At 42.8% G+C, this 25651-nt stretch overlaps 1 protein-coding gene across 2 annotated transcripts in view; it reads right to left on the reverse strand.

Moving 5' to 3' along the window:
• Positions 1-25651, reverse strand: part of antxr2a (ANTXR cell adhesion molecule 2a) — a 72234-nt gene that overhangs the window by 32615 nt on the left and 13968 nt on the right. For both annotated transcript variants that reach the window (XM_029124704.2, XM_029124703.2), the window contains exons 7-15: positions 25518-25578; positions 24850-24945; positions 23496-23565; positions 15846-15924; positions 15648-15743; positions 11426-11473; positions 10970-11068; positions 1124-1297; positions 806-886 (exon numbers count right to left, since the gene is read on the reverse strand). In XM_029124704.2, coding sequence (XP_028980537.1) covers positions 806-886; positions 1124-1297; positions 10970-11068; positions 11426-11473; positions 15648-15743; positions 15846-15924; positions 23496-23565; positions 24850-24945; positions 25518-25578 — 804 coding nt within the window. The remainder of the gene's footprint in view (positions 1-805; positions 887-1123; positions 1298-10969; positions 11069-11425; positions 11474-15647; positions 15744-15845; positions 15925-23495; positions 23566-24849; positions 24946-25517; positions 25579-25651) is intronic.

Raw genomic sequence — 25651 nt, forward strand, 5'->3', positions numbered from 1 at the left:
ACAACAACACAATGCTAGCACACAATGCGAACTGCATTATTAAGTAACAACAACACAATGCTAGCACACAATGCGAACCGCATTATTAAGTAACAACAACACAATGCTAGCACACAATGCGAACTGCATTATTAAGTAACAACAACACAATGCTAGCACACAATGCGAACAGCACCATTAAGTAACAACAACACAATGCTAGCACACAATGCGAACTGCATTATTAAGTAACAACAACACAATGCTAGCACACAATGCGAACTGCATCATTAAGTAACAACAACACAATGCTAGCACACAATGCGAACAGCACCATTAAGTAACAACAACACAATGCTAGCACACAATGCGAACTGCATTATTAAGTAACAACAACACAATGCTAGCACACAATGCGAACAGCAACATTAAGTAACAACAACACAATGCTAGCACACAATGCGAACCACATTATTAAGTAACGACATGACACTTCATGCTAACAGCACATTCTGCCAATTTCCTTCCCTTGGAAAAACACCTCCAGACTAACACCATTGATTCACCAAGCCCAACACCACAGGACATTCCCAGATACAGAGTCCAGCAAGAGGCATAATCTGTGTCTGTGAAACTGCTATTTAATCTATAATCTTAATATAAACTAGTCTCTCCACGGTCCACAGCGTACAGCACGGACTGAAACCCCACAACCATGTGGTTACTGCACCTGGTGATATCTGTGCCAGGCTTGGTTGTCATGGTTGGTTTATTGTGGTCGTGGTTTGGGTTTGGATAGAAACTCAGTTGGTTTCCAGTGGTTTACCTTGTCTGTCGTGGTCGGCCTCATCAGAGAGACTCGGTCATACTGGCGTCGCAGCAATGCCCACAGCGCATCCAGACGCCCCTGAACGGAGAGACCACAAACATCGTCAGTGACTGGACGCTGATTCGTTTAAAACATAAGACATACAATGACATACTTTTCGGATATTCGTATTTGGTTTTCTGAACAAATTTTTTTTTTGGTCTCGGCATTAGTTCATTAACACACCACAGTCGGAGTTCGGTGCTGAAAAAAACAGCGAACAGTGAACTGAACTTAAGACCCAAAGGAGGATTCTGGGTACACCCTGAAACGTACCTTTATAGGAGTGTACCATTTAGACTCCGGGTGTTGCTGATATGCTGGGGTTGGTTTGGGGGGTCTTTTGGCGATCATGGGCTCTTCCACCTCCTCAGGGATTGACACCACTGCATTCTTGGCCTTCTCTAGCCTTGCCCCTTCCTCTGTGGAACCTTTCTCTCCCCATCGCACCTGATAGGACACATCAGATCATTAAGAGTCAGAAGGTCACTTGAGGGTTCAGAGGAAATCTGATAGGACACACCAGAGTGTCTGGGCCCAGATGTCACACATCAGAGAGTCAGAGGTCAACCACATATTCAATTAATTATATTAACTAAGACTTTCTTTAAATGCTTAATTTACATATTCAGTAATTTCTGTCTATTTGTTCTGCTTATTGTAGTAGCACTATTTCACCAGGTCAAACATGTGATTCTGATTCCAGTGTTTCCCCTGTTATTATAATCAGAGCGGCACCCCTCTGCTGCTGAATTGTGATGCGCTGCCTCAAAGAAACAGAATAATTTTATTAAATAAGATTTTTATCCCCAAGTCACGTGCAGTTTACCATCGCTCGGTTTACTATCGCACCAGCATCAGAGCAGAGCAACAACATCCTGCCCCCAACTGTCCGAGTCTCAAACTAGTGTGAGGTCAAAGAAACATAACTGACTGTGTCTGTGCATGCGCACGTTTGTGTTGAACTGTCAGTACGTGTCAGTCACATTGATATACAGAAGGTACCCATCATCTGAGCGACAAGCAAAGGTAAGAAGCTAGCTAGCTAACTGTCACAACTTGATACATACAATCTGCTACAATAAATCAGTGTCATGCTGGAAACATTAGAGATTCGGCAGCAACAATAAGACATCCGTTTTTTTTATTTTGCCTTAAAAATAAATGTCTGTGGTGAGAAGTTATACATTTGGCAACAACATTAAGACTTCCAATTTTCGTGTTTTACCTTCAAAAAAAATTCTGTGGTGTGTTTATTTAGTGTGTATTGTGTTTATTGTCAAAGGAAAAACTTTATGGGAAAAAAATAAACTGAACAAAATGACAATTTAAATAATACTTTACATAAGTTAAATAATCTTATAACCTGGAGCACACTGAGAAATGGTTAGCGCATAAGTTATTTAGAGAACATATCTGATATAAAAAATCCAATTTTATGTCATTATTGTTGTTAATGTGATTGTCCTCATTAGCTCACTGGAGAGGGATTGTATTATTATTCCAACCACACTATATTTTCCATCACCCACTGTAATGTATAAGAGATACCTTTTGTGGAAAAACTAATCAGTGCTTCAGTGAATGTGTTATAGGAAATATTCAGAAGTTTGTAAAGTTACAAATTTAATGTGAAATCATGGGACACTGTGTGCTACATCCAGAAAAACTATATGTTCTACCCCCTCTTTAACCCCCAATGCAACACATTATACTGTACATGGAATTCATATTGCCTCATTAGTTAGTAGCTAGGGGCTTTTATTAGGAGTCTTGGAGGCGATTCATGAACAGATTTAGAGAATGGTAAATTGAGGGGGAGTACTTAGCTTATTATTGGAGAATGATGTTAAGACAGTATTGTCAAATAATGTTGAGAAAATAAAGTTGACAAGCAAGAGAGGGAGTATGGATTAGCATTTTTGTGTTGTTGATGCTGGCATTTCGGCCCATTGAAAAAAAAAGTAGGGCAAACACTGGATTCTGAACTGAAACATCAAACACGTTGTTGTTAAAGAAAGAAAACCTTTGTATTGTTTTGTGTTTCAAGTGTGGACCCCAGGAAAGATAGTTGCCACTTCCACAAAAAACAATGGAGAACCAAATTAAAGGCTTCCATGGAATGTTTGACCATGGTGCCATTCAAAGAGTGGCGGAGGGGGCACCACGTCTGATTGTTCCGGAAAATGATTACAAATATGTGTACATTTCAGCATTTTCAAAAAATATACATTGTTCAGACAAGATTCTTTGTCACTTTTGAGGAAGAACGATGCCAGCAGCAGCTCCGTGTGCTGGGCCAAACGCCCAGAGCTTGAACAGCATAGCTGTTGCTTGCAAACACAATTCGAATGGGTCACCCTTCGAGAATATAAAGCAGATGGGACCAGACAAACCAAACATCTGCATCAAACAAGCATCAAAGGACACATGACAGAGGGAAGCAATCAGTTCCTAACGTTTAACGGACATAGTATGAGATGTCTTTAATTCTGTACTGAACACCAGCTAGTGGACAGTCTGACCTGCAGTTGCAAAACAGACCTACAACTCACTGATGCCAACCATGTCTACACGCACAGCTGGAAGTGGATAAACACTAAGGACATCCTATATAATGCCACTGACTATTTAAAAGTGTGTGTCCAGCTTCAAATGCCTGGGTGTCCACATCTCTGAGGACCTCTCCTGGACCCTCAACACCTCAGCCATGGTCAAAAAGGCACTGAACTCATCCTTGATCCAGATCTTTGTGTACTTCTACCGCTGCAAAATCGAGAGCATTCTGATGAACTGAGCCACAGTATGGACCCTGCAACGGGTGGTGAAAACAGACCAGCACATCACGGGTACCCAGCTCTCAGCCATCGTAGACCTCCAGCACAAGCGGTGTCTGTGCAGGCCACGCAGGAACACCAGGGACCCTTCACATCCAGGCCACCAACTGTTTGCCCTCCTTCCATCAGTCAGGCGGTACAGGTCTCCCCATTCCCGCACCAGCAGGCTCAGGAACAGTTTCTTTCCATCTACTGTAACCCTGCTGAACTCTGTGATCCATCACTAACCACACCTACCACTTAGTACTTTCTCTCTGGGACCTTGTAGTACTACTGCCTTGTACTACTGGACACTGCCTTGCAAAGTATTATAAGAACGTTCTCAGCTATTACAGTTGTGCTCAAAAGTTTGAATACCCGTGGAGAATGGTAATATACGTATGTACCATTTGTAAAGAAAACATGAGTGAGCAGGCAAAACACGTCTTGTATTTCTTATGAGATTCACATTCAACGGTAGGTCATAACAGAATGGCACAATCATAAAACAAAACATGGCAACAAAGAAAAACATTTATTGACCCCTGTTCTTTAGTCTGTATACCCTTAGTTATTAATACTGTATATTGCCCATTTAGCATCAATGACAGCGTGCAGTCTTTTGTAATAGTTTTCTAAGAGGCCCCGAATTCTTGCAGATGGTATAGCTGCCTATTCGTCTTGGTAAAATGCCTCCAGGTCATGCAAAGTCTTTGGTTGTCTTGCATGAACCGCACGTTTGAGATCTCCCCAGAGTGGCTCGACGATATTAAGGTCAGGAGACTGTGATGGCCACTACAGAACCTTCACCTTTTTCTGCTGTAACCACTGGAGGGTCATCTTGGCCTTGTGCTTAGGGTCACTGTCGTGCTGGAAAGTCCAAGAGCGTCTCATGTGCAGCTTTCGTACAGAAGAATGCAAATTGTCTGCCAGTATTTTCTGATAACATGCTGCATTCATCTTGCCATCAGTTTTCACAAGATTCCCAGTGCCTTTAGAGCTCACACCCCCAAAACATCAGTGAGCCACTACCATGCTTCACAGTGGGGATGGTGTTCTGTTCACTATAGGCCTTGTTGACCCTTTTCCAAACATATGGTTGTGACCATAAAGCTCTATTTTGGTCTCGTCACAAACAACAGTGTGCCAGAAGCTGGAAGTTGTGTCGGGCATATTGTAACCCAGCTTTTTTGTGGCATTGGTGCAGTAAAGGCTTCTTTCTGGCAACTTGATCATGCAGTTAATGTGTTAATCTTTCATGTATCATCGTATTGTGCTCCTTCAAACAACCACACTGTCTTTTTCCAGAGCAGCCTGTATTTCTCCTGAGGTTACCTGTGGGTTTTTCTTTGTATCTCGAACAATTCTTCTGGGAGAAGTCTTCCTTGGTCTACCTGACCTTGGCTTGGTATCAAGAGGGCCCCGAATGTTCCACTTCTTAATAAATGATTGAACAGTACTGACAACCTGACTTAGTCAGTACTAACCTTAACCTTTTCCATCTTTATAAAGTTCTATTACCTTGTCACACAGGTCTTTTGACAGTTATTTTCTGCTCCCCATGGCTCAGTATCTAGCCTGCTCAGTGCATCCACGTGAGAGCTAACAAACTCATTGACTGTTTATACACAGACACTAATTGCAATTTAAAAAGCCACAGATGTGGGAAATTCACCTTTAATTGCCATTTTCACCTGTGTGTGTCACCTTGTGTGTCTGTAACAAGGCCAAACATTCAAAGGTATGTAACTTTTGATCAGGGCAATTTGGGTGATTTCTGTTATCATTATGATTTAAAAAGGAGCCTAACAACTATGTGATCATAAATGGATTCATATGATCACTATCCTCAAATAAAAGACAGTTTTGTTCCATGATCAGTCATATTTTCAAAATCAATGCCAAAAATTCACAATTTCTGCCAGGGTATGCACACTTAAGAGCACAACTGTACAGGTACGTGTCTACCTCAGGACCCTCATAGCTGCTATACCTTCACTTCAGTTGCACACGCCACCTCACACCTTCAATGAGCATGCACGGCACAGTCAGAATTGCCATTGTACTTGCATTCTTTTTGCACAGTCAGAATTGAGCTATGTAGTTGCGTTTGCCTCACTGCACATCTACTCATTTCCCACTTACATACATAAACATATTCTTAATACTTCTTAATGCAATTTTCCTGCGCTCACCTATTTGCCTTCATCGCTCATTTAGAATTGCCATTTGCACTGTATTTGCCGTCACTGCACATCTATACATTCCACTTGTAACATACACTACATATAATACTAATAATTACATTTCTTGCCCTCTTCTATTTGTATTTCTGTTTAAATGCTAACTGTATTTCATTGTACTGTACTCGTTCAATGACAAGAAAGTTTAATCTAATCTAATCTACTCCTAAAAATCTATGGACATATTGATAAAACTGAAATTTAATCAAAATGATTCTGAGAAACCAGGAGTGAACTGGCAGATCTACCTTTTCAACAACGAGATCCTCACATGACATTTCCGTTAAAATAAAACATTCACAATTCTGTTCCCTACTGCTCAGCCATTCAGGAGCAGCCATTGATGTAATTAATAATTAATTAATTAATTAATAATGCAGACATTTCATTCCTTGGCTACTGGGGACCAAGATGGCGTCACTTTGAGCGCCTGTATTTGAACGGTCATCCGGTTCAGGTAGATAAGCATCAATATCTGTTAAAATCTGTAGCATGCATAAAACCTTTCCAAGTACTTCAGAGAACACTGCACTGCTTTCTTTGACAAATTAAATTCCTCCTTCAAATTTCAGAGCAGTTGAAAATGACTAGCAACCCTGAAATTCTCATGCCTATCTTTCATTCTGTATCAATCACATCTTCCCTGGTTCAGGGTAGTCCAGTTCTTTCCATGCTCAGGTTTCTTGTCTATTTACCTACTTTTCTTGTTTTACAAGTTATCCATTTTCAAATACATCCACATTTATTATTGTATTTTTTTGTTATTGTCTTGATATTACTCCAAGTTTGGAGGTGACGTTTCAGAATGTTTCGTTTCCAAAGATCGAAGATGGGTATTTTAACCGCCAAAGAATATAAAGCATGAACTATAAAAAAAACTATTCAACCAAATTAGATTTCCACCTAAAAATTTCCAGAGGTCTCAGAGTAGTGACATCATCACTTACTGCAGTAAAACTGACAGGAAATGATGAATGTCGATTCTTGGTTTCTCTGTATATATATATATATATATATATAAATATATGTAAAAAAAAAAAACATTAACTTTATTTTTTATTTCTAATATTCAGGTTAGTATCAGCTAAGGTAGCTGTGTTTTTCCTTTGTCTTTTGCCCATTTTTGCTGAATAATAAACCGTTTTCTAATGTTTTTATTACTTTCCTTCACAATTTCCTCCCAGGGCATTTTGTGAGCTCATAAGCATCCTCTCTGAATAACCAGACTTAGTGATGTTGTTAACTGTTTTACTTAATACAGTAGCTTTTGTTTAGCTTCCACATCCTCCTGAGCTCCGTTTTAATTAAATTCATCACATCTGTTACCGGGTAGGTTTCACCGGCAGAAGAGGTGAGCTTTAATTAGCGACACGCTCTTCAATCTGTAGGTTAAGCCGCTACAATACAGAACAGCTTTTCATGATCAGCATTCATCAGGGAAACACACTCCTCACTAGGAAATACACAGTGATCTCTGAGAAACACACAGTGATTCATGAGAAACACACATTAATACCTGAGAAACACACAGTGATCCCTGGGAAACACACATTAATATCTGAGAAACACACAGTGATACCTGAGAAACACATTAATACCTGAGAAACACACATTAATACCTGAGAAACACACAGTGATACATGAGAAACACACAGTGATTCCTGAGAAACACACATCAATACCTGAGAAACACACACATATCTCTGAGAAACTCACACCTGCAGATATACAGTCGTTGATATATCTGATGTGATGGATGAAACACATATGCAGACAAGGACACACATACACACACATACACGCATACTCACACAGAATACACTGTCTGTCCATATTAATATAATATTGTATGTCCGTCACTGTAGGTTATCTAGGCCTTGAGCGACAACATGTCAGAGTCGACATGCTGCCTTTACATGAAGAGAAAAAGGACAGGTTGATCTTAAATCACACCTTTCCCTCATTGCACAGAACCTCTCCCCCGATACACAGACCAAGCCTCCGAAGTGGCTGATGGGCTGTCTATGAGAATCGACCGGGAGTCTCTGAAAAGAGAAGATTGTGGATGTGGGAGTTGTGAGGAGATGAAGGGAAGAGAGCTCCATCCCTACTGGGAAAAGTCGAAGGTATGATCTATGAAAATAGGGGGTGGAGGAGTGTATTAAGATAGATGTGTGTGTGTGTGTGTGTGGGGGGGGGTCTGAGAAATTCCTTAATGCTTGAGGGAAAATTTGAAGGTATGACTGTTTTCTCCAAATCAGTGTACCTCCATCTACAATTGAAATTGGTGTAACTCCATTTACAATTGAAATTGGTGTACCTCCATTTCTAATTGAAAGAGGTGTACCTCAATATATAATTGAAATTGGTGTACCTCCATCTACAATTGAAATTGGTGTACCTCCATTTACAGTGGATATAAAAACTGGGGATGTGGGTCTATGTTCAGAATTAACCAATCACATTCAAACTCATGTTAAATAGAATTAATTACACACCTGCAATCATTTAAAGTGACTCTGATTAATCACAAATAAAGTTCAGCTGTTCTAGTAGGATTTTCCTGACACTTTCTTAGTTGCATCTCAGAGCAAAAGCCATCCAAAGCATCAGAGGGATCTCATTGTTGAAAGATATCAGTAAGGAGAAGGGTACAAAAGACTTTCCAAAAAATTAGATATACTATGGAACACAGTGAAGACAGTTATCATCAAGTGGAGAAAATATGGCACAACAGAGACATTACCAAGAACTGGACATCCCTCCACAATTGATGAAAATACGAAAAGAAAACTGGTCAGGGAGGCTTCCAAGAGGCTTACAGCAACATTAAAGGAACTGCAGGAATTTCTGGGAAGTACTGGCTGTGTGCTACATGTGACAGCAATCTCCCGCATTCTTCATATGAATGGGCTATGGGGTAGGGTGGTAAGACGGAAACCTTTTCTTACAAAGAAAAACATCCAAGCTCGACTGAAGATTACAAAAACAAACATCAAGTCCCCCAAAACCACGTTGGAAAATGTGTTATAGTCTGATGAAACTAAGGTTGAACTTTTTGGCCATAATTCCAAAAGGTATGTTTGGCGCAAAAACACCACTGCACATCACCCAAAGAACACCATACCCACAGTGAAGCATGGTGGTGGCAGCATCATGCTTTGGGGCTGTTTTTCTTCAGCTGGAACTGGGGCCTTAATCAGGGTGGAGGGAATTATGAACAGTTCCATATACCTGGCAATTCTGGCACAAAACCTTCAGGCGTCCATTAGAAAGCTGAAGATGAAACTCACCTTTCAGCACGACAACGACCCAAAACACATATCCAAATTAAAGCATGGCTTCACCAGAAGAAGATTAACGTTTTGGAATGGCCCAGCCAGAGACCAGACCTGAATCCAATTGAACATCTGTGGGGTGTTCTGAAGAGGGCTGTGCACAGGAGATTTCCTTGGAATCTGATAGATTTGGAGCCCTTTTTCAAAGAAGAGTGGGCAAATATTGTGCTGTAAGAAATCAAAAGGTGCTTCAACATATTATTAGTTTAAGGGTGTGCACACTTCTGCAACCAGGTTATTGTGAGTTTATTTAATTTTTTTCTAAAAGATTTCAGTTTGTTTTTCAATTGAATTGTTCACATTATAGGGGGAAAAAGTTAATGAAATGACTTATCTTTGTCTCATTCTTTTACATCACAAGAACCTGTCATTTTAACAGGGGTATGTAAACTTTTTATATCCACTGTATAATTGAAATAGGTGTACCTCCAGGACTTGACATTGGCACCCGCCCACCCGACAAATGCGGGTAGAAATCGACTGTGGCGTGTACCGCAGTCACTTTTACTAGCCACTTTGGCGGTTGATATTCTATATATATACACACAGAGTTTTCCTGCATTCAAAGCTCAAAGGTGACATCCGTCCCAAAATTTCACACTGCCTCTGTGATTTGGCATGGTAAAACATGATTTTGCGCTCATATATAAAATATCGGTGAAACACTGCGGCTAAATTGACGGTAGCAGGAAGGTTTTCCTTATTGAGTGTTGCCAGGTGGGGTATGTTTCCTACTCAATTGGGCTATTTTGAATGGACTTGGGCGGGTCATTTTTTTCTGGAGTCGGTGGCAGAATACAGTTGTCTCTTACACACACACACATTTTTTTACAATTGTAATCCCCTTGCAATGACACTAGAAGCTATGCCCCTACAACTCCCATGAGCATTACCTGCATACATTGTTTGATTCTGTTCCATTTGTGTTAGGCCTTTTGCCTTGCACGCCAGTGACCAAACGAGTGAACAAGACAGGCTAAGATGTAGCACACTATAGTCAAATTTGATCAAATAAAATGTAATTTCCCAACAACAAAATGGTGGATAGTGAAAATGCTGAGTGGCTAGTAACTTTGGAAAACCACTAACCACAGTGGCTGGTGAGCAAAAAAGTCAAAAGAAAAATGTCAAACACTGTGTACCTCCATATATAATTGAAATAGGTGTACCTCCATTTATAAATGAAATAAGGGTACCTCCATTTACAACTGAAATAGGTTTACCTCCATTTAGAAATGAAGTAGGTGTACCTCCATTTATAACTGAAATATGTGTATTTCCATTTACAACTGAAATATGTGTACCTCCATTTCTAACTGAAATAGGTGCACCTCCATTTAGAACTGATATAGGGTTACCTCCATTTAAAACTGAAATAGGTGTCCCTCCATCTACAATTGAAATTGGTGTACCTCCATTAATAACTGAAATAGGTGTCCCTCCATTTATAACTGAAATAGGTGTCCCTCCATTAATAACTGAAATAGGTGTCCTTCCATTTATAACTGAAATAGGTGTCCCTACATTTATAACTGAAATAGGTGTCCCTCCATTATAACTGAAATAGGTGTCCCTCCATTATAACTGAAATAGGTGTCCCTCCATTATAACTGAAATAGGTGTCCTCCATTATAACTGAAATGTGTCTCTATTTATAACTGATATAGGTGTCCCTCAATTTATAACTGAAATTGGTGTCCTTATTTTTAACTGAAATAGTTGTACCTCCATGCGTTTGATCCCTCCAGCCCCTCTTCCTCCATAGTATGAGGCATCTACTGTCGGCCACTTCTTCTTGGGAAGGGGGTCCTCTTCCTCTGGCTCCTATAGCCATAACACACACACGTCAGCAATGCATCCGCAAACACAAAAACACAATTACACAAAAACTCATAGCACACAGAAAACATGATAAGACACAAAACATACTCAAACACAATTATTGACAACACACACAAAACAGGATTACACACAAAACACACATACCAGAAAACAAATCCCCCCCCCACTAATACTGAAATGACGAAGTGACTTTGGGAATGCTCTTCTCTTTTGGATGATGAGAACTTTTGAGAGAGACGAAGAAGATGAAGTACAAAAACAATCAGGACTGGATCCCGCTCTATGGTGAACCTGAGGGGTGTGTGTGTGTGTGTGTGTGTGTGTGAGAGATGTACTCACGGGTGGCGGAGGACGAGAGGGAGGTGGAGGGGGAGGATCTTTGATGACCTGAAACACAAAGCGCAAATAAACAGTGAGCTGTCAGAGAAGCTTGTCAGGAGGAGACATACACAGCCATCAAAACAGACACAGACAGGACTGAGGAGAGGTGATGCATGCCAGGTGACACAGACTCTGTCAGCAATGTTGCTTGTGTGTGCGTTTGTGTGTGCATGCGTATGTTTGTGTGTGTGTGTGTGTGTGTGTGTGTATGGGCCTAAAAACCAACACAGGGGCCACTGGTGCAAAATAACATAATCAGGAGGCACTCCGGATCAGCTTGTTGACAGGGGAGAGCCTTTGGGGCGAGCAAGCCTTCCCATTCATCTCGCTCGCAGCCAAAATGTAACCCTATTCACTAGTAGGGACTACACTTGGGCCGCATTACAATGAGTGCGCTATGAAGGTTACAGAGTGCCATTTAGAATGCGGGCCCGGTAATTAATTGGATGGTGTTCAGAGCTCCCAAGCAGCAATCCCCCAATCACAAAGTCCTGAGGAGATAATTAACATCAATGAGAGGCAGAGAGAAGGGGAGCAAGGAGAAAGCAAAGGAGGGAGGGGAGAGAGGGGGAAAGAAAGGAGTGGAGGTGAGGCGAGAGGAGAGGAGAGAACTCTGAACCAGAATAGGAAAATGGACTGAAAGTTGAGTGGCCAGATTTCTTCCTGAGTGATGTTTCCAGCAGTCCTGTCTTCTTCCTGAGTGATGTTTCCAGCAGTCCTGTCTTCTTCCTGAGTGATGTTTCCAGCAGTCCTGTCCCTGCCAGGGCCTGTGACGGGGGCTACTGACTGACTAGCAGGTTGTTCACAATGTGATTCCCCTCAAAGACAAGATGCCTTCACCTGTTTTAGATCTGCATGCAAAGCATTTCCCTGGACAGGTGGCTTGGCAGGTGTCTGTCACACAAGGACTTTGGGCTACTGTGGACAGGGAACACCGTCTCAGAATGGCACCAAACTGACATGTGGGAAGACAGAAAACCAACGAACCACGTGAAGCATCAGAAAACCAACGAACCACGTGAAGCATCAGAAAACCAATGAACCACGTGAAGCATCAGAAGGCCAAAGAACCACTTGAAGCATCTGAAGGCCAAAGAACCACGTGAAGCATCTGAAGGCCAAAGAACCACGTGAAGCATCTGAAGGCCAAAGAACCACGTGAAGCATCAAGACCAAGGAACCACGTGAAGCATCTGAAGGCCAAAGAACCACGTGAAGCATCAAGACCAAGGAACCACGTGAAGCATCTGAAGGCCAAAGAACCACGTGAAGCATCAAGCAGTAGGAGTTCTAATCCAGTGTTTTCCCATTTTTCCCATAAGACAAATAAAAGTCACCGCTAGAAAAAGGCTGTCAGGAAAATATCAAAATAAGGTTGATTAATTGCTCTACGACTCATAACCTTTCCTTCCATCCGTCTGTCTGTCCCCCTGTAATGTCTTGTGGTGATTGTCTGTCCGTCATCCGTTCGTTGACGGATTAGCTTCTATTATTAAGTAATTATGCAGCAGATTTCCTGGACATATTGTGGGATAAATAAAGCATTATATAAATGAGTGTGGGTCTGTTGTTACAGGACATGGCTCGTCTGACTACCTGCAAGACAGATGTGTTGGGGGGGTGGGGGGGGGGGGGGGGGGCTAACAGCCAGCGGGATGATGGTGTTCGACTCTCACACGGTAATTAATAAACCAGATAAGTCGCTGGATACTCAGCCATCTGACGCGTGCGTGCATGCGTGCGTGTCTGAGTACTCAACCATCTGACATTCAGCCTGAACAAGCACAAAGCTCCAACAGCAACACCAGGTTCCTCCAACCAATCGCAGCCACGCACAGCATCAACCCCATATGGCCCCCTCCATTAATTGTCCAATTGGAGTTTGCTAATGCTAATCCAATCAGTTTAAACTGCTTGTGTCCCAAATGGCACCCGATTCCATGTACAGAGCACTACTAGTGACCAGGGCTGTATGGGCCACTGGGCTTAAGAAGTGCACTCAATGGGCCATAGGGTTCCATTGGGGATACAGCCTCTCCATGTGGAGTCAAGCTGTTTCCGAGACTTATCGTGATACCGGATCAGTGGCAGGTAGCATATTTGCAAATTAAAATGATGCACTTTCATTACAGACAAGTTAAATCTGAGAGGAAGGCTGGGAGCATGGATAATGAGGGACATTATCAGAGATTAGGCCACACGTGAACACACTGGTATGTTTTCATGCTGTACCAATGTGGCCAGTTTCCACTAGTTGACACAAAGTGTGTACAGGTTTGAGTGCTCTACGTGGTGAAAAGGCATATTTGCCAGCATGCTCGCAAGGTCCAGTCAAGAGTGGAACAAAATTAGGAAATTAGAAATTAATTAGAAATTAGGGTTAATTGCCTTGCTCAAGGACAGAACATTTATTTTCCACCTTGCACCTTTGGGCATTCATTCTTACAGCCTTTCTGCCTCTGGTCAGATGCTCAACCTAACGACATTGCAGGTGAGACAATGTTCCTCCTGACTTAAGTACACCTTACAAAGTATGTGTAAGTGAAAGAAAACTTTAAAGGAAATGAAATAAAATAGTTTTGGTTATTCTCCCGTGTTCTCCCAAACTGTCTTGATCTCTGGTGTGTACTAGGTGTGTACTAGTTGTGTACTAGTTGTGTACTAGGACTACCATTTTGTGTAAAGGATTCATAAAGGATTCATTCACCACCAGTTTGACCTCGAACCGGGTCGAGTTCCACAAGGGAATCAGAGTTTTTGTGTGTGTGAGAGAGAGAGAGAGCCTTCAAGGTGTTATCTTTACGCATGGTTGACTTCACATTCAGCAACCTAAAATATCAGAAATACTATTTAACTGTATATTTAACTTATGGCCTGAAATATATTAATATCAAGTATTTCAATGTGTGTGTTTATGTGTGTGTGTGTGGCTGTGCTGTGTATGCGTGTGTACGTGTGTGTGTGCGTGTGTGGGTCTCCTTATACCCTCATCTTGCCTTCTGAAGGCCTGAAGCCCATCTGAAACCTGACAGACTGGGGGTTTAAATATTAACCAGCCACACATGGCCCTCCTCCTCTGCTCTTCCTCCTCCTCTGCTCTCCTCCTCCTCTGCTCTCCTCCACTGGTCCCTGATGGAGAGCAACAGCAGTTCCAGCACCAAGGCAAACATGGGCCCAGCCAGACATGCTGCAGGGGCTTTACATTTTAATGCCTTTGTTGGTTTTCCAAAATATGCTTCCATCTCATCCTGGACAGGCTCCCAGGGTTTTGGTCTGGGTCTCAAAAAGAGTGGACATGCTATTATTATTATGAGAAGCTGTTGTGCTTGGTGACAGGATGGAATAATATAGAGCAAGTCAGGATGGCACTTCCAGGCCACCTGCATTGTCTGAAACTATCATCTGCTAATTGTTGGTTTATCTAAATGGGTGAGTGGAGAAGGATTCATTTTTATGATTTGCTTACCAGGGGTTGTACAGCCAATGATAATTCCTTGAGTACATATTACCATACAAATATTGTAAAAAAACATATTGTTTAAAATGGGATTCTTTATAGATACTGTTTTATAAACCTTCTCTGATGCCACACAAAGTGTTAACTGTTCGTTTCTTGTTAGAGGTTCTTTCACACTTCCTGTTTCCTGTTTGAGGTTATTTGTGGAGGTGATGACAGAGCTGCTTTCTACGAGTGAGGCATAAAAAGGAAATTCAACAAGAGTTGTTGCAGTAAAGCCAAATCTCAATCGTTCATCAGCCTGCCAAAGTCCACTATTTTAGAGTTTATCAGTGTGTCAACATCCACTCCTTTACAGTTTATATGCCTGCCAAATTCCACTACTTTACAGTTTATCAGCCTGCCACAAGGTCCAAGTACTTTATAGTTTATCAACCTGCCAAAGTCCACTATTTTACAGTTTATCAGCCTGCCAAAGTCCACTACTTTATAGCTCAGCTGATCTACTGAACAATGCCTGATCTGCAGAGCATGGCTGGCAGGTGCAACTGTTCAGTACTGAAGTACATGGTGGGAGAAAAGTTCACACACTATTTCCACACACACTATGCACTCACTTTGACCACAGTTGAGGTAGATGGGCTGGATAAAACGAAGAAGAAGAACACAAAAAGTGATAAGAAACAAAACAGGAAGTGCCATGATCTTTGTGTCAGGACTCACCAGCGTGCAGCAGAGAGGCCAGAACCACCAGGCTGCCACCAAGGCCGCCAGCAACAAAAGCACCAGCAGCACCACGACCACCACCAGGCCATCGGACTGACAGGGGGAGACAGAAGTCAGAGGGGCCCACAGGCCAGCACACGACTGCACACAGTCTCTGGATGGTCAGACAACAACAAGGAGTGGATGTGAACTCACACAGGAAGAGGCGTAGATGGTGATCGCGCTGGAGATGAAGGATTTCCCCTGGTTCAGGCTGATCAGCACGTCCATTGACCTGAGGAAGACAAGCAAATCGTGGGCAAACAATGTTAACGGCAGGATTTCAGGTCAAAAGAAGGACACTTCGTAGAGAACAGGGCCCAGACCTAAAGAGTGTGCACTAAATCAGGCAATAGGGTTCTGTTTCAGACCTATTACTTATTTATCCAGAGGTGGATCAGGCCAAAATGGTGCAATTAAAAGCCTAATGATGAACGGCAGAGCTATTTCCATATGTCCATAATGCCAGAACCAATTACCATGGCTTTAATGAGAAACCAGGAGCCGGAAACAGAACGGCTGAAGAGATATGTAAAACACCAGCTATTGTCGGTGAGTGTCTGCTTCTGTTGGTGTGTGCCGGCGCTCTGCGTTTAGCCCCGGGCTCTGCCTTGGGCCTCCTATTCTCCTGTGGCTCCAACAGATGAGCTGCCAGTGACCACCTGTCCCTCATTCTGTCCCCTGTCACGGCAGAGCATTCTGAATAACCTAACACCAAACTGTCCCCTGTCACGGCAGAGCACTCTGAATAACCTAACACCAAACTGTCCCCTGTCACGGCAGAGCATTATGAATAACCTAACACCAAACTGTCCCTTGTCACGGCAGAGCATTCTGAATAACCTAACACCAAACTGTCCCTTGTCACGGCAGAGCATTATGAATAACCTAACACCAAACTGTTCCTTGTCACGGCACAGCATTCTGAATAACCTAACACCAAACTGTCCCCTGTCACGGCAGAGCATTCTGAATAACCTAACACCAAACTGTCCCTTGTCACGGCACAGCATTCTGAATAACCTAACACCAAACTGTCCCCTGTCACGGCAGAGCATTCTGAATAACCTAACACCAAACTGTCCCTTGTCACGGCACAGCATTCTGAATAACCTAACACCAAACTGTCCCCTGTCACGGCAGAGCATTCTGAATAACCTAACACCAAACTGTCCCTTGTCACGGCACAGCATTCTGAATAACCTAACACCAAACTGTCCCCTGTCACGGCAGAGCATTCTGAATAACCTAACACCAAACTGTCCCCTGTCACGGCAGAGCATTCTGAATAACTTAACACCAAACTGTCCCCTGTCACGGCAGAGCATTATGAATAACCTAACACTAAACTGTCCCCTGTCACGGCAGAGCATTCTGAATAACCTAACACCAAACTGTCCCTTGTCACGCCAGAGCATTCTGAATAACCTAACACCAAACTGTCCCCTGTCACGTCAGAGTATTCTGAATAACCTAACACCAAACTGTCCCCTGTCACGTCAGAGCATTCTGAATAACCTAACACCAAACTGTCCCCTGTCATGGCAGAGCATTCTGAATAACCTAACACCAAACTGTCCCTTGTCACATCAGAGCATTCTGAATAACTGAACACCAAACTGTCCCCTGTCACGGCAGAGCATTCTGAATAACCTAACACCATTTGTTGCCTTTTCTATCCCCCACAAAATACTTCAATTATGGATAAATGTCAGTTCTGTTCACTTTGACTGATATTGTGGAATCCAAGGTTGGTTCTTCCCATGGAAAAGTCAAAAACAAGAGGGTCCAGTATTCAAGTTTTTTTGTTTATACTGTATTTACAGATGGATCATGGATATGTTAACTTATTTTTTCCCTGACTCAGATCTTTTGCAGAAATCCTGCAGAGCTTTCTGCATGATGAAATGTGTGTAAATTACTGTGTTTATGTAAGAGATTCCAATCTTGCAGCGTGTGTGATCAAAATCAATTTTGGCCAAAGATCAAATTTGGCCAAAAAAAACTGAGCACTGCATGGACCTCAGTATGACCTGGTGTCTCTAGAGACATGAGTTCTGCTGTTTTGCCTATGCAGGCTAGCTTGAAAGCTCCCTGAATAGCCACTGCTATTAGCAAGCAAAAATAATGTTCGCTAAACATTGACATTAATATTTTAAAACTGCCCACAACCTGATTTATTTAAATTATATGAAATGTGCATGATTTGAGACCCTTTTCAATGGGGTTCAGTGTTGTGTTTTTCGCTTAAAAGACAAACATGTTCGGAAAACAAGTTTCTTAAAAAGGTCACCACCTCACAGTAAAGCATGGACCACAATGGACTCACCGTGATGAACTAACTGCAATGCAACTGGGTTACAGGAGAGGAGAAACTCCAGGGTCTTGCATGTTAACTAAGTGCTTCAGACGTAATGGATGAGGAGAGAAGCTAATTAAGCTGACATCTTCAATACAAAGTAACGGGAGGCAGGATGTTAATCAGTATGGAGATATAAACTGACCTGAAAAAGAGAGAAATGAGAAATAGAGTTGAAGGAGAAAGAGAGAGTGATGGAGAACGGGAGACAAAGGAGGAGAAAGACTGACAAGAGAAAGCGAGTGATGGGGAGGAGGAAAAGGAGAAAGAGAGCTAAGAAAGAATGACGGAAAAGAAGAGAAGAAAAACGACAGATTCTTCTCCTTAGAATGGACCAGACAGAAAAGGTCTTAGACAGATTTTTGTATTTTGTAGATAAATAAAGATATTTTAGCATGAGAGTAATTGTTAAAAAACCTGTTAGCATTCAGCATTTTTAGTGCTGACCATTTTCTTTGTGATCATGATAACAGGATTATTTCCAATCACAACCCAGTTGTGACAACAGAACAAAAAAAAACATCACATTGCAGGCATTTGAAAGAATTGTAAAGTTAGAAAAGTTTTGTGCCACGCCTTCCACGATCCCTCTCCACAGAGTTCAGATTGTTTCCTCAATCCTGTCAGAATCCACACCACAAACAACCAAGCGACATTTCCCCAACTCTTAGTGACAGCCCTCTTTGCAATATGTTCAACCTTGAATAATTTACCCACCTCAATTTCCCCATCTTTAAGGAAAAGTTGGAAAGCCATTAGTGACACTGATGTCAGCTGCTCCAGCTGTATTGCATCACTAGCGCTTAGCATCATGCCAAACCCATAACACACTGACACACACACATTTAAACTAAAGTTTAGAAAAATTAATTGGGTTCTGCAATGTAAAAAATACAATAAAAACAATCTGATACTAAAGAACTCCACAAAATTTACAACAAAATAATATTTAGAACAGACTATTTATATTGCAAAACAGTAGATAAATAAAAATGGTCATCAACAAATAATTATTTTAATCAAAATCATGTCTAGAGTATTCATTGTCACCAATTTGCATCCCCGGGAAAATCTAATGAACGAAATGTAAAAATGTAAATGTAATTGATGTATTTTCCAATAAGGAATTTACTTTATATAGTTAATTTGTGTCATTAGGAACTCTTAAGTTGTCATTAATGGCATCCTGTTTCACTGGGGTATAAATAAGAGGTGACACAATGGCTAGACTCCCATCCTCATCCATCAACAACAGAAGCCCAGAGAACACACAAATGAATGAGACAAAAGCTTGTTGACGTTCACAAATCAGCCAATGGCTGCAACAATGTTATCTACATGCCTGAAAATACCCAGCTCCACTATTACGGAAAATATTATGAAATGTAAAACAACTGGAGCGGTGGACATGTGTATTTTGCCCACAGATGGTTCCAGAGGCACAAAAATCACCAAGGATCACAAATGGTATATAGCAGAAGTTGGTTACATTTTAGGGTCAAAAAGTCTCCAAAATTATGATTAGATTAGAAAAACTCAGCTTTCAGCAAACCACACATATAAGCTCATTGAGTCATTAGAAATTAGTTTGGAACCAGTTATATCAATTGATGAGACCAAAATGTACATTTTAGGCAACAAACACCATAGGGCCTAAGAACCTTGTTAGGATTCATGTCGATATGGACTCCATCAAGTACCAGAAGATTTTGTCTGCCTCTGACAGGAGCCTAAAACCGGGTAGTCCATCCGGAAAATGATTCAAAGCATACCTCCAAATACACACAGAAATAATTCAATGACCATTGGTTTAAGCATTAACAGTGGCCATCACAGCACCCTATTTTGTCAGACAAATTGTGGCACATGTGTTTTTGAATCTTTGTTCTTTGAATGATTTTCACACAATTAAAGGTTAGATTCATATAATAAATTTTTCCACAGACTTGTTTGATCATATATATTGTTGAAATATAATTGTAAGTCTTTCAAATACATTCAGCATTTACTGGCAGCTTGCTGTATCACATGGGTGGAGTATGGAGTTTTTTGGAAAATTCCATTGTCCCATTAAGGCAGGCAAGCTCACACAAGTGCAGATACAAAATAGGAATGGTTTTAAAATAGTATTTTAACCCCAGGTCTGCCAATGTTGGGAGATCTCCAGAGGCACTGTGAAAGAGAAGCCTGGTTTGTGTGTCATGATGCAGGCGTCCCCCTACTACGAGGTCTTAACATGATTCCAGAGACCAATCTGCAGCCACTTCGACTGCTGGCTTGACAATTCCACAGCTCGTCCCCCATCTACTCAGACATCGCCCCAGCCCAACCCAACAGATCGTCTTCGACTGTCAATCACAAGGAAAAAGGGGGATGTGTTTATGTATTATTCGTGGGTTTGCAGTTTGGTGGACAGGGTGCCAAGCAACTGGCCACACCCACCCATATTATGGCCTTTCCCCTTTCAGCCCAACCAAATAAAGGCCTAATGAACATGTGGATGAAGGGTCATGACCTGACCCTCATGTTGATACACAGCGTCTAGGCCTGGTAACACAGATGGAAAAGACACCGAACATACTGCCAACTTTGGGTATCTCTATTCAGTGACAATACATGCCTGCAGGACAGAGTACATCTACTTGGGTTTCTAGATGTGGGACATTAAATAATACTGTGCCAGTCACACCGAGCCTAAACCCTGACCCTAACCCTGACCCGGACCTTAACCCTGACCCTGACCCTGACCTTAACCCTGACCCTGACCCTGACCTTAACCCTGACCCTGACCTTTCACTTTTGGCAGGTATCCTGCAGGTGTCACAGGCTCTCTCAGTTATCCACCAGGTGAACACATGCAGAGGCCAGAGCCCCGCCGCTTAACCCCTTTATCCTCAACACACAGGGGGCGGGGATGGCAGGGTGGGGCAGGGAGGAGCTCAGGGACCCCTAATGGGGCGATATGGTGGAGGGGGTGGAGGATGGCGGAGGCAGTAACAGATGCCTGTTTTACAGGCCTGAACCACGCCACAGCTGTCACGGCAGATGAGACCCGTGGCTGGGTCGGGAGCCAGCATGTCACTTTGGTGATCCCATTGATGGAATGTGCATTGTCTGTGGGATACATAGTGTAGCGTCGTGTACATCTTTTATGCTGCTCTTATATTTACGGGACATATTCCCTCCTGAGAGCAAATCAACTTCTATCTGTCCTTCTCCAACAGCGTACGGGCTGTTTTATCCCCTGATGCCGTCGATCCAACCAAGCCTTCCGCCCCTCCCTGGTGCCGGTGGAGATTCTGACAGAGTTGAGGTGAACAGATGGGCAGAGCCGGAGACAGAACTTCCAGGCGTACCATCCGTTCAAGGAATCCATGGGACCGGTCGTCAGGGAGCAGGGACGGGCAGGTTGAGGGGATTGTCACAGTAGAATAGTGAATTATTTAAATTGAGAGAGTGTGGAGAAGGGATTGGCTGCATCTGTCACACATCCCTCTTAAAGCCCACAACCAGATGTGTTTACCCACTTCCCACCCAATGCCCGATGTTAAAGCCGTACCAGCAAACTGCTTAATGGATCACCATGGTGATGCCAAGAGTTAATGAAGCGAAGCTCTTCAGAAGACCGGAGCAGAGCAGGAGTTCAGGAAAGGTGAGGAGCAGGAGTTCACGACTGATATGATGGAGTCGATGGCCGACCCAGCGGTTGACCACAAGTGAAAACCTGTCCTGACCACCTAACCCTAACCTGACCATCTAACCTGACCATCTAACCCTAACCCGATCACCTAACCTGAAAACCCAAACTGACCACCTAACCAGACCATCTAACCTGAAAACCTAACCTGACCACCTAACCTGACCACCTAATCTGAAAACCCAAACTGACCACCTAACCTGACAACCTAACCTGAAAACCCAACCTGGCCACCTAACCAGACCATCTAACCTGACCATGTAACCTGACCATCTAACCAGACCATCTAACCTGATCACCTAACCTGATCACCTAACCTGAAAACCCAACCTGACCACCTAACCAGACCACCTTACCTGAAAACCCAACCTGACCTTCTAACCTGACTATCTAACCTGAAAACCCAACCTGACCACCTAACCTGACCACCTAACCTGACCACCTAATCTGACCACCCAACCTGACCTTCTAACCTGACTATCTAACCTGAAAACCTAACCTGACCACCTAATCTGACCACCTAATCTGACCACCTAACCTGACCACCTAACCTGACCACCTAACCTGATCACCTAACCTGACTTACCGTAACAATGTCTTGTCACTCAGTGTCAGTGATACCACATGTGAACTTGATTAAACAGATGATCTTTGGGACATTTCCACAGAACACCTGATCCTCATGTCCCTAGACCACAGTTTATTCTAATCTGATGTAATCTGATCTAAAAGAGTCAGACTGTGAGTGGGATAAGTCTTTCAGAAGGTCATGCAAGTATTGAAGGTGAAATAAGTTCAATCTAAATTGAGACTTGAATAGCACAGGAGAATGGTGCAAAACAGGTTATCAGCAGCAGTTTGGATTATAACCTGAGTGGATTACGGAATACAGTCTTAATGTTGGATTGTGTGTTGATCAGCTTGCTGTAAATCCAAAACTCTCATAGAACATTTATAATCTCTTTTTGAGTTGATACTTGCAATATCGTCAGGACCAAATTTCCCCCTTCAAACTCATACTCATTTAAATGGGATTGGAGTCAGAGCTTGTGCTTGAAGATTAAGACAGAAATAGCATCCATATTCCATTTACATTATTAAAGTTTGCCATGCCTTTATGGATGTTAGGATTTTACAGATCTGGTCATGCTGTAGACCTACAGATACAGACCCAGTCATGCTGTAGACTTACTGATACAGACCTGGTCATACTGTAGACCTACTGACAAAGACCTGGTCATACTGTAGACCTACTGACACAGACCTGGTCATGCTTTAGACTTACTGACACAGACCTGGTCATGCTGTAGACCTACAGATACAGACCCGGTCATGCTGTAGACTTACTGATACAGACCTGGTCATGCTGTAGACCTACTGACACAGACCTGGTCATGCTGTAGACCTACTGACACAGACCTGGTCATACTGTAGACCTACTGACACAGACCTGGTCATGCTTTAGACTTACTGACACAGACCTGGTCATACTGTAGACCTACTGACACAGACCTGGTCATGCTTTAGACCTACTGACACAGACCTGGTCATACTGTAGACCTACTGACACAGACCTGGTCATGCTTTAGACCTACTGACACAGACCTGGTCATACTGTAGACCTACTGACACAGACCTGGTCATACTGTAGACCTACTGACACAGACCTGGTCATACTGTAGCCCTACTGACACAGACCTGGTCATACTGTAGCCCTCTTATTGCACCACCTCCCAAATGAAGTACTTACTGTCCGACTTCCTGCAGAATCGGCGCAGGACACAGGATGTAATCGTTCCGCACTGTGGTTGGCTTCTGATCTGGAAAATAACACTAACGTCAGCTCCTAGTTTCCATATGTATCATAGTCTGAAAATATGACAGAAGAGGTGAGGGGGGTAGGAGAAGAGAATAGAGGAAGAGGAGAGAGAACAGGACAGATTGGGAGAGGAGGAGGGGGGAGGAAAAGAGGCACGACAGAGGAGTAGCAAGCTTCCAGTGTTTGCTGACATATTAAATGTCCTCGTGTGACAGACACCTGCCAAGCCACCTGTCCAGGGAAATGCTTTGCATGCAGATCTAAAACAGTTGAAGGCATCTTGTCTTTGAGGGGAATCACATTGTGAACAACCTGCTAGTCAGTCAGTAGCCCCCGTCACAGGCCCTGGCAAATACTCTGGAGTAAATGTGTGTGTGTGCGCGTGCGTAAGTGTGTGTATCTGGGTGTATCTGGGTGTTTCTGTGTCTCTGATCGTTTCTGTGTATTTCTTTGTTTGTCTGAGTGTCCGTGTGTGTTTCTGTGTGTTTCTGTGTGTTTCTGTGTGCCTCTGTCTGTTTCTGTGTGTTTCTACATATGTGCACATGGCACATGTTTTGCAAAAAGGCCACTACAGGAAAGAGTGTGTTAAGTAATTTTCCTGTTTCACATTGCAAGGAAGCAGAGATGTGACATAAAAATGAGTGTGTCAAAAACACAGACCTATAATAATACAGGAACAAGTTTGGTCTGACATGACCATATAAACCTCACCATATAGACTGACCCGAATAAATCCCACCATATAAACTGACCAGAATAAACCCCACTAAACCCCACCATATAGACTGACCAGAATTAACCCCATCATATAGACTGGCCAGAATAAACCCCACCATATAAACTGACCAGAATAAACCCCACCATATAGACTGACCAGAATAAACCCCACCATATAGACTGACCAGAATAAACCCCACTAAACCCCACCATATAGACTGACCAGAATTAACCCCACCATATAAACTGACCAGAATAAACCCCACCATATAGACTGACCAGAATAAACCCCACCATATAGACTGACCAGAATAAACCCCACTAAACCCCACCATTTAGACTGACCAGAATTAACCCCACCATATAGACTGGCCAGAATAAACCCCCCCATATAAACTGACCAGAATAAACCCCACTATATAAACTGGCCAGAATAAACCCCACTAAACCCCACCATATAGACTGACCAGAATTAACCCCACCATATAGACTGACCAGAATTAACCCCACCATATAGACTGACCAGAATTAACCCCACCATTTTGTGTGTTTGTGTCTGTGCACATACCATAGGTTTGCTGTCCCACTATGAAGCTACACACCACTCCTTCATTGCCTCGGCCCACTGAGAAACCATTCCCTCGCAGCACAATGTCAAACGACTCTGGAGACCACATACACATAGAGAGGAGACAGTCAACAGCTGGGCCTGATGACAACACAGAGAGAGACAGACAACACCCACACAGAGACAACACACACACAGAGACAACACACACACAGAGACAACACACACACAGAGACAACACCCACACAGAGACAACATGCACAAACAGACAAAACACAGAACCAATACATACAGAGACTACACCCACCCACACAGAGACAACACACACACAGAGACAACACCCACACAGAGACAACACCCACACAGAGACAACACCCACACAGAGACAACACACACACAGAGACAACACACACACAGAGACAACACACACACAGAGACAACATGCACAAACAGACAAAACACAGAACCAATGCATGCAGAGACTACACCCACCCACACAGAGACCACACACACACAGAGACAACATGCACACACAAAGAAAATACACACAAATAGACAACACACACACAGACAACACACAGAATCAGAAACAGTACATACACAGAGACAAGACAAACAGAAAACACACACTTCCTGTCACACTCCAACTAGAAGAACACAATACTCACGGTTCACACAGACACTGGAGGGCTCAACAGACAGGATCTCTGTACAGGACTGCTTCAATATCTGTACAGTGGGAGAGATGGAGGGGAGATAGAAGGGGGAGAGAGCCAAGAGAATCAGGGAGGGAAAGAGGGAG

This window comes from Esox lucius, chromosome 13 (genome assembly GCF_011004845.1).
Source record: "Esox lucius isolate fEsoLuc1 chromosome 13, fEsoLuc1.pri, whole genome shotgun sequence".
Classification (NCBI taxonomy): Eukaryota; Metazoa; Chordata; class Actinopteri; order Esociformes; family Esocidae; genus Esox; species Esox lucius.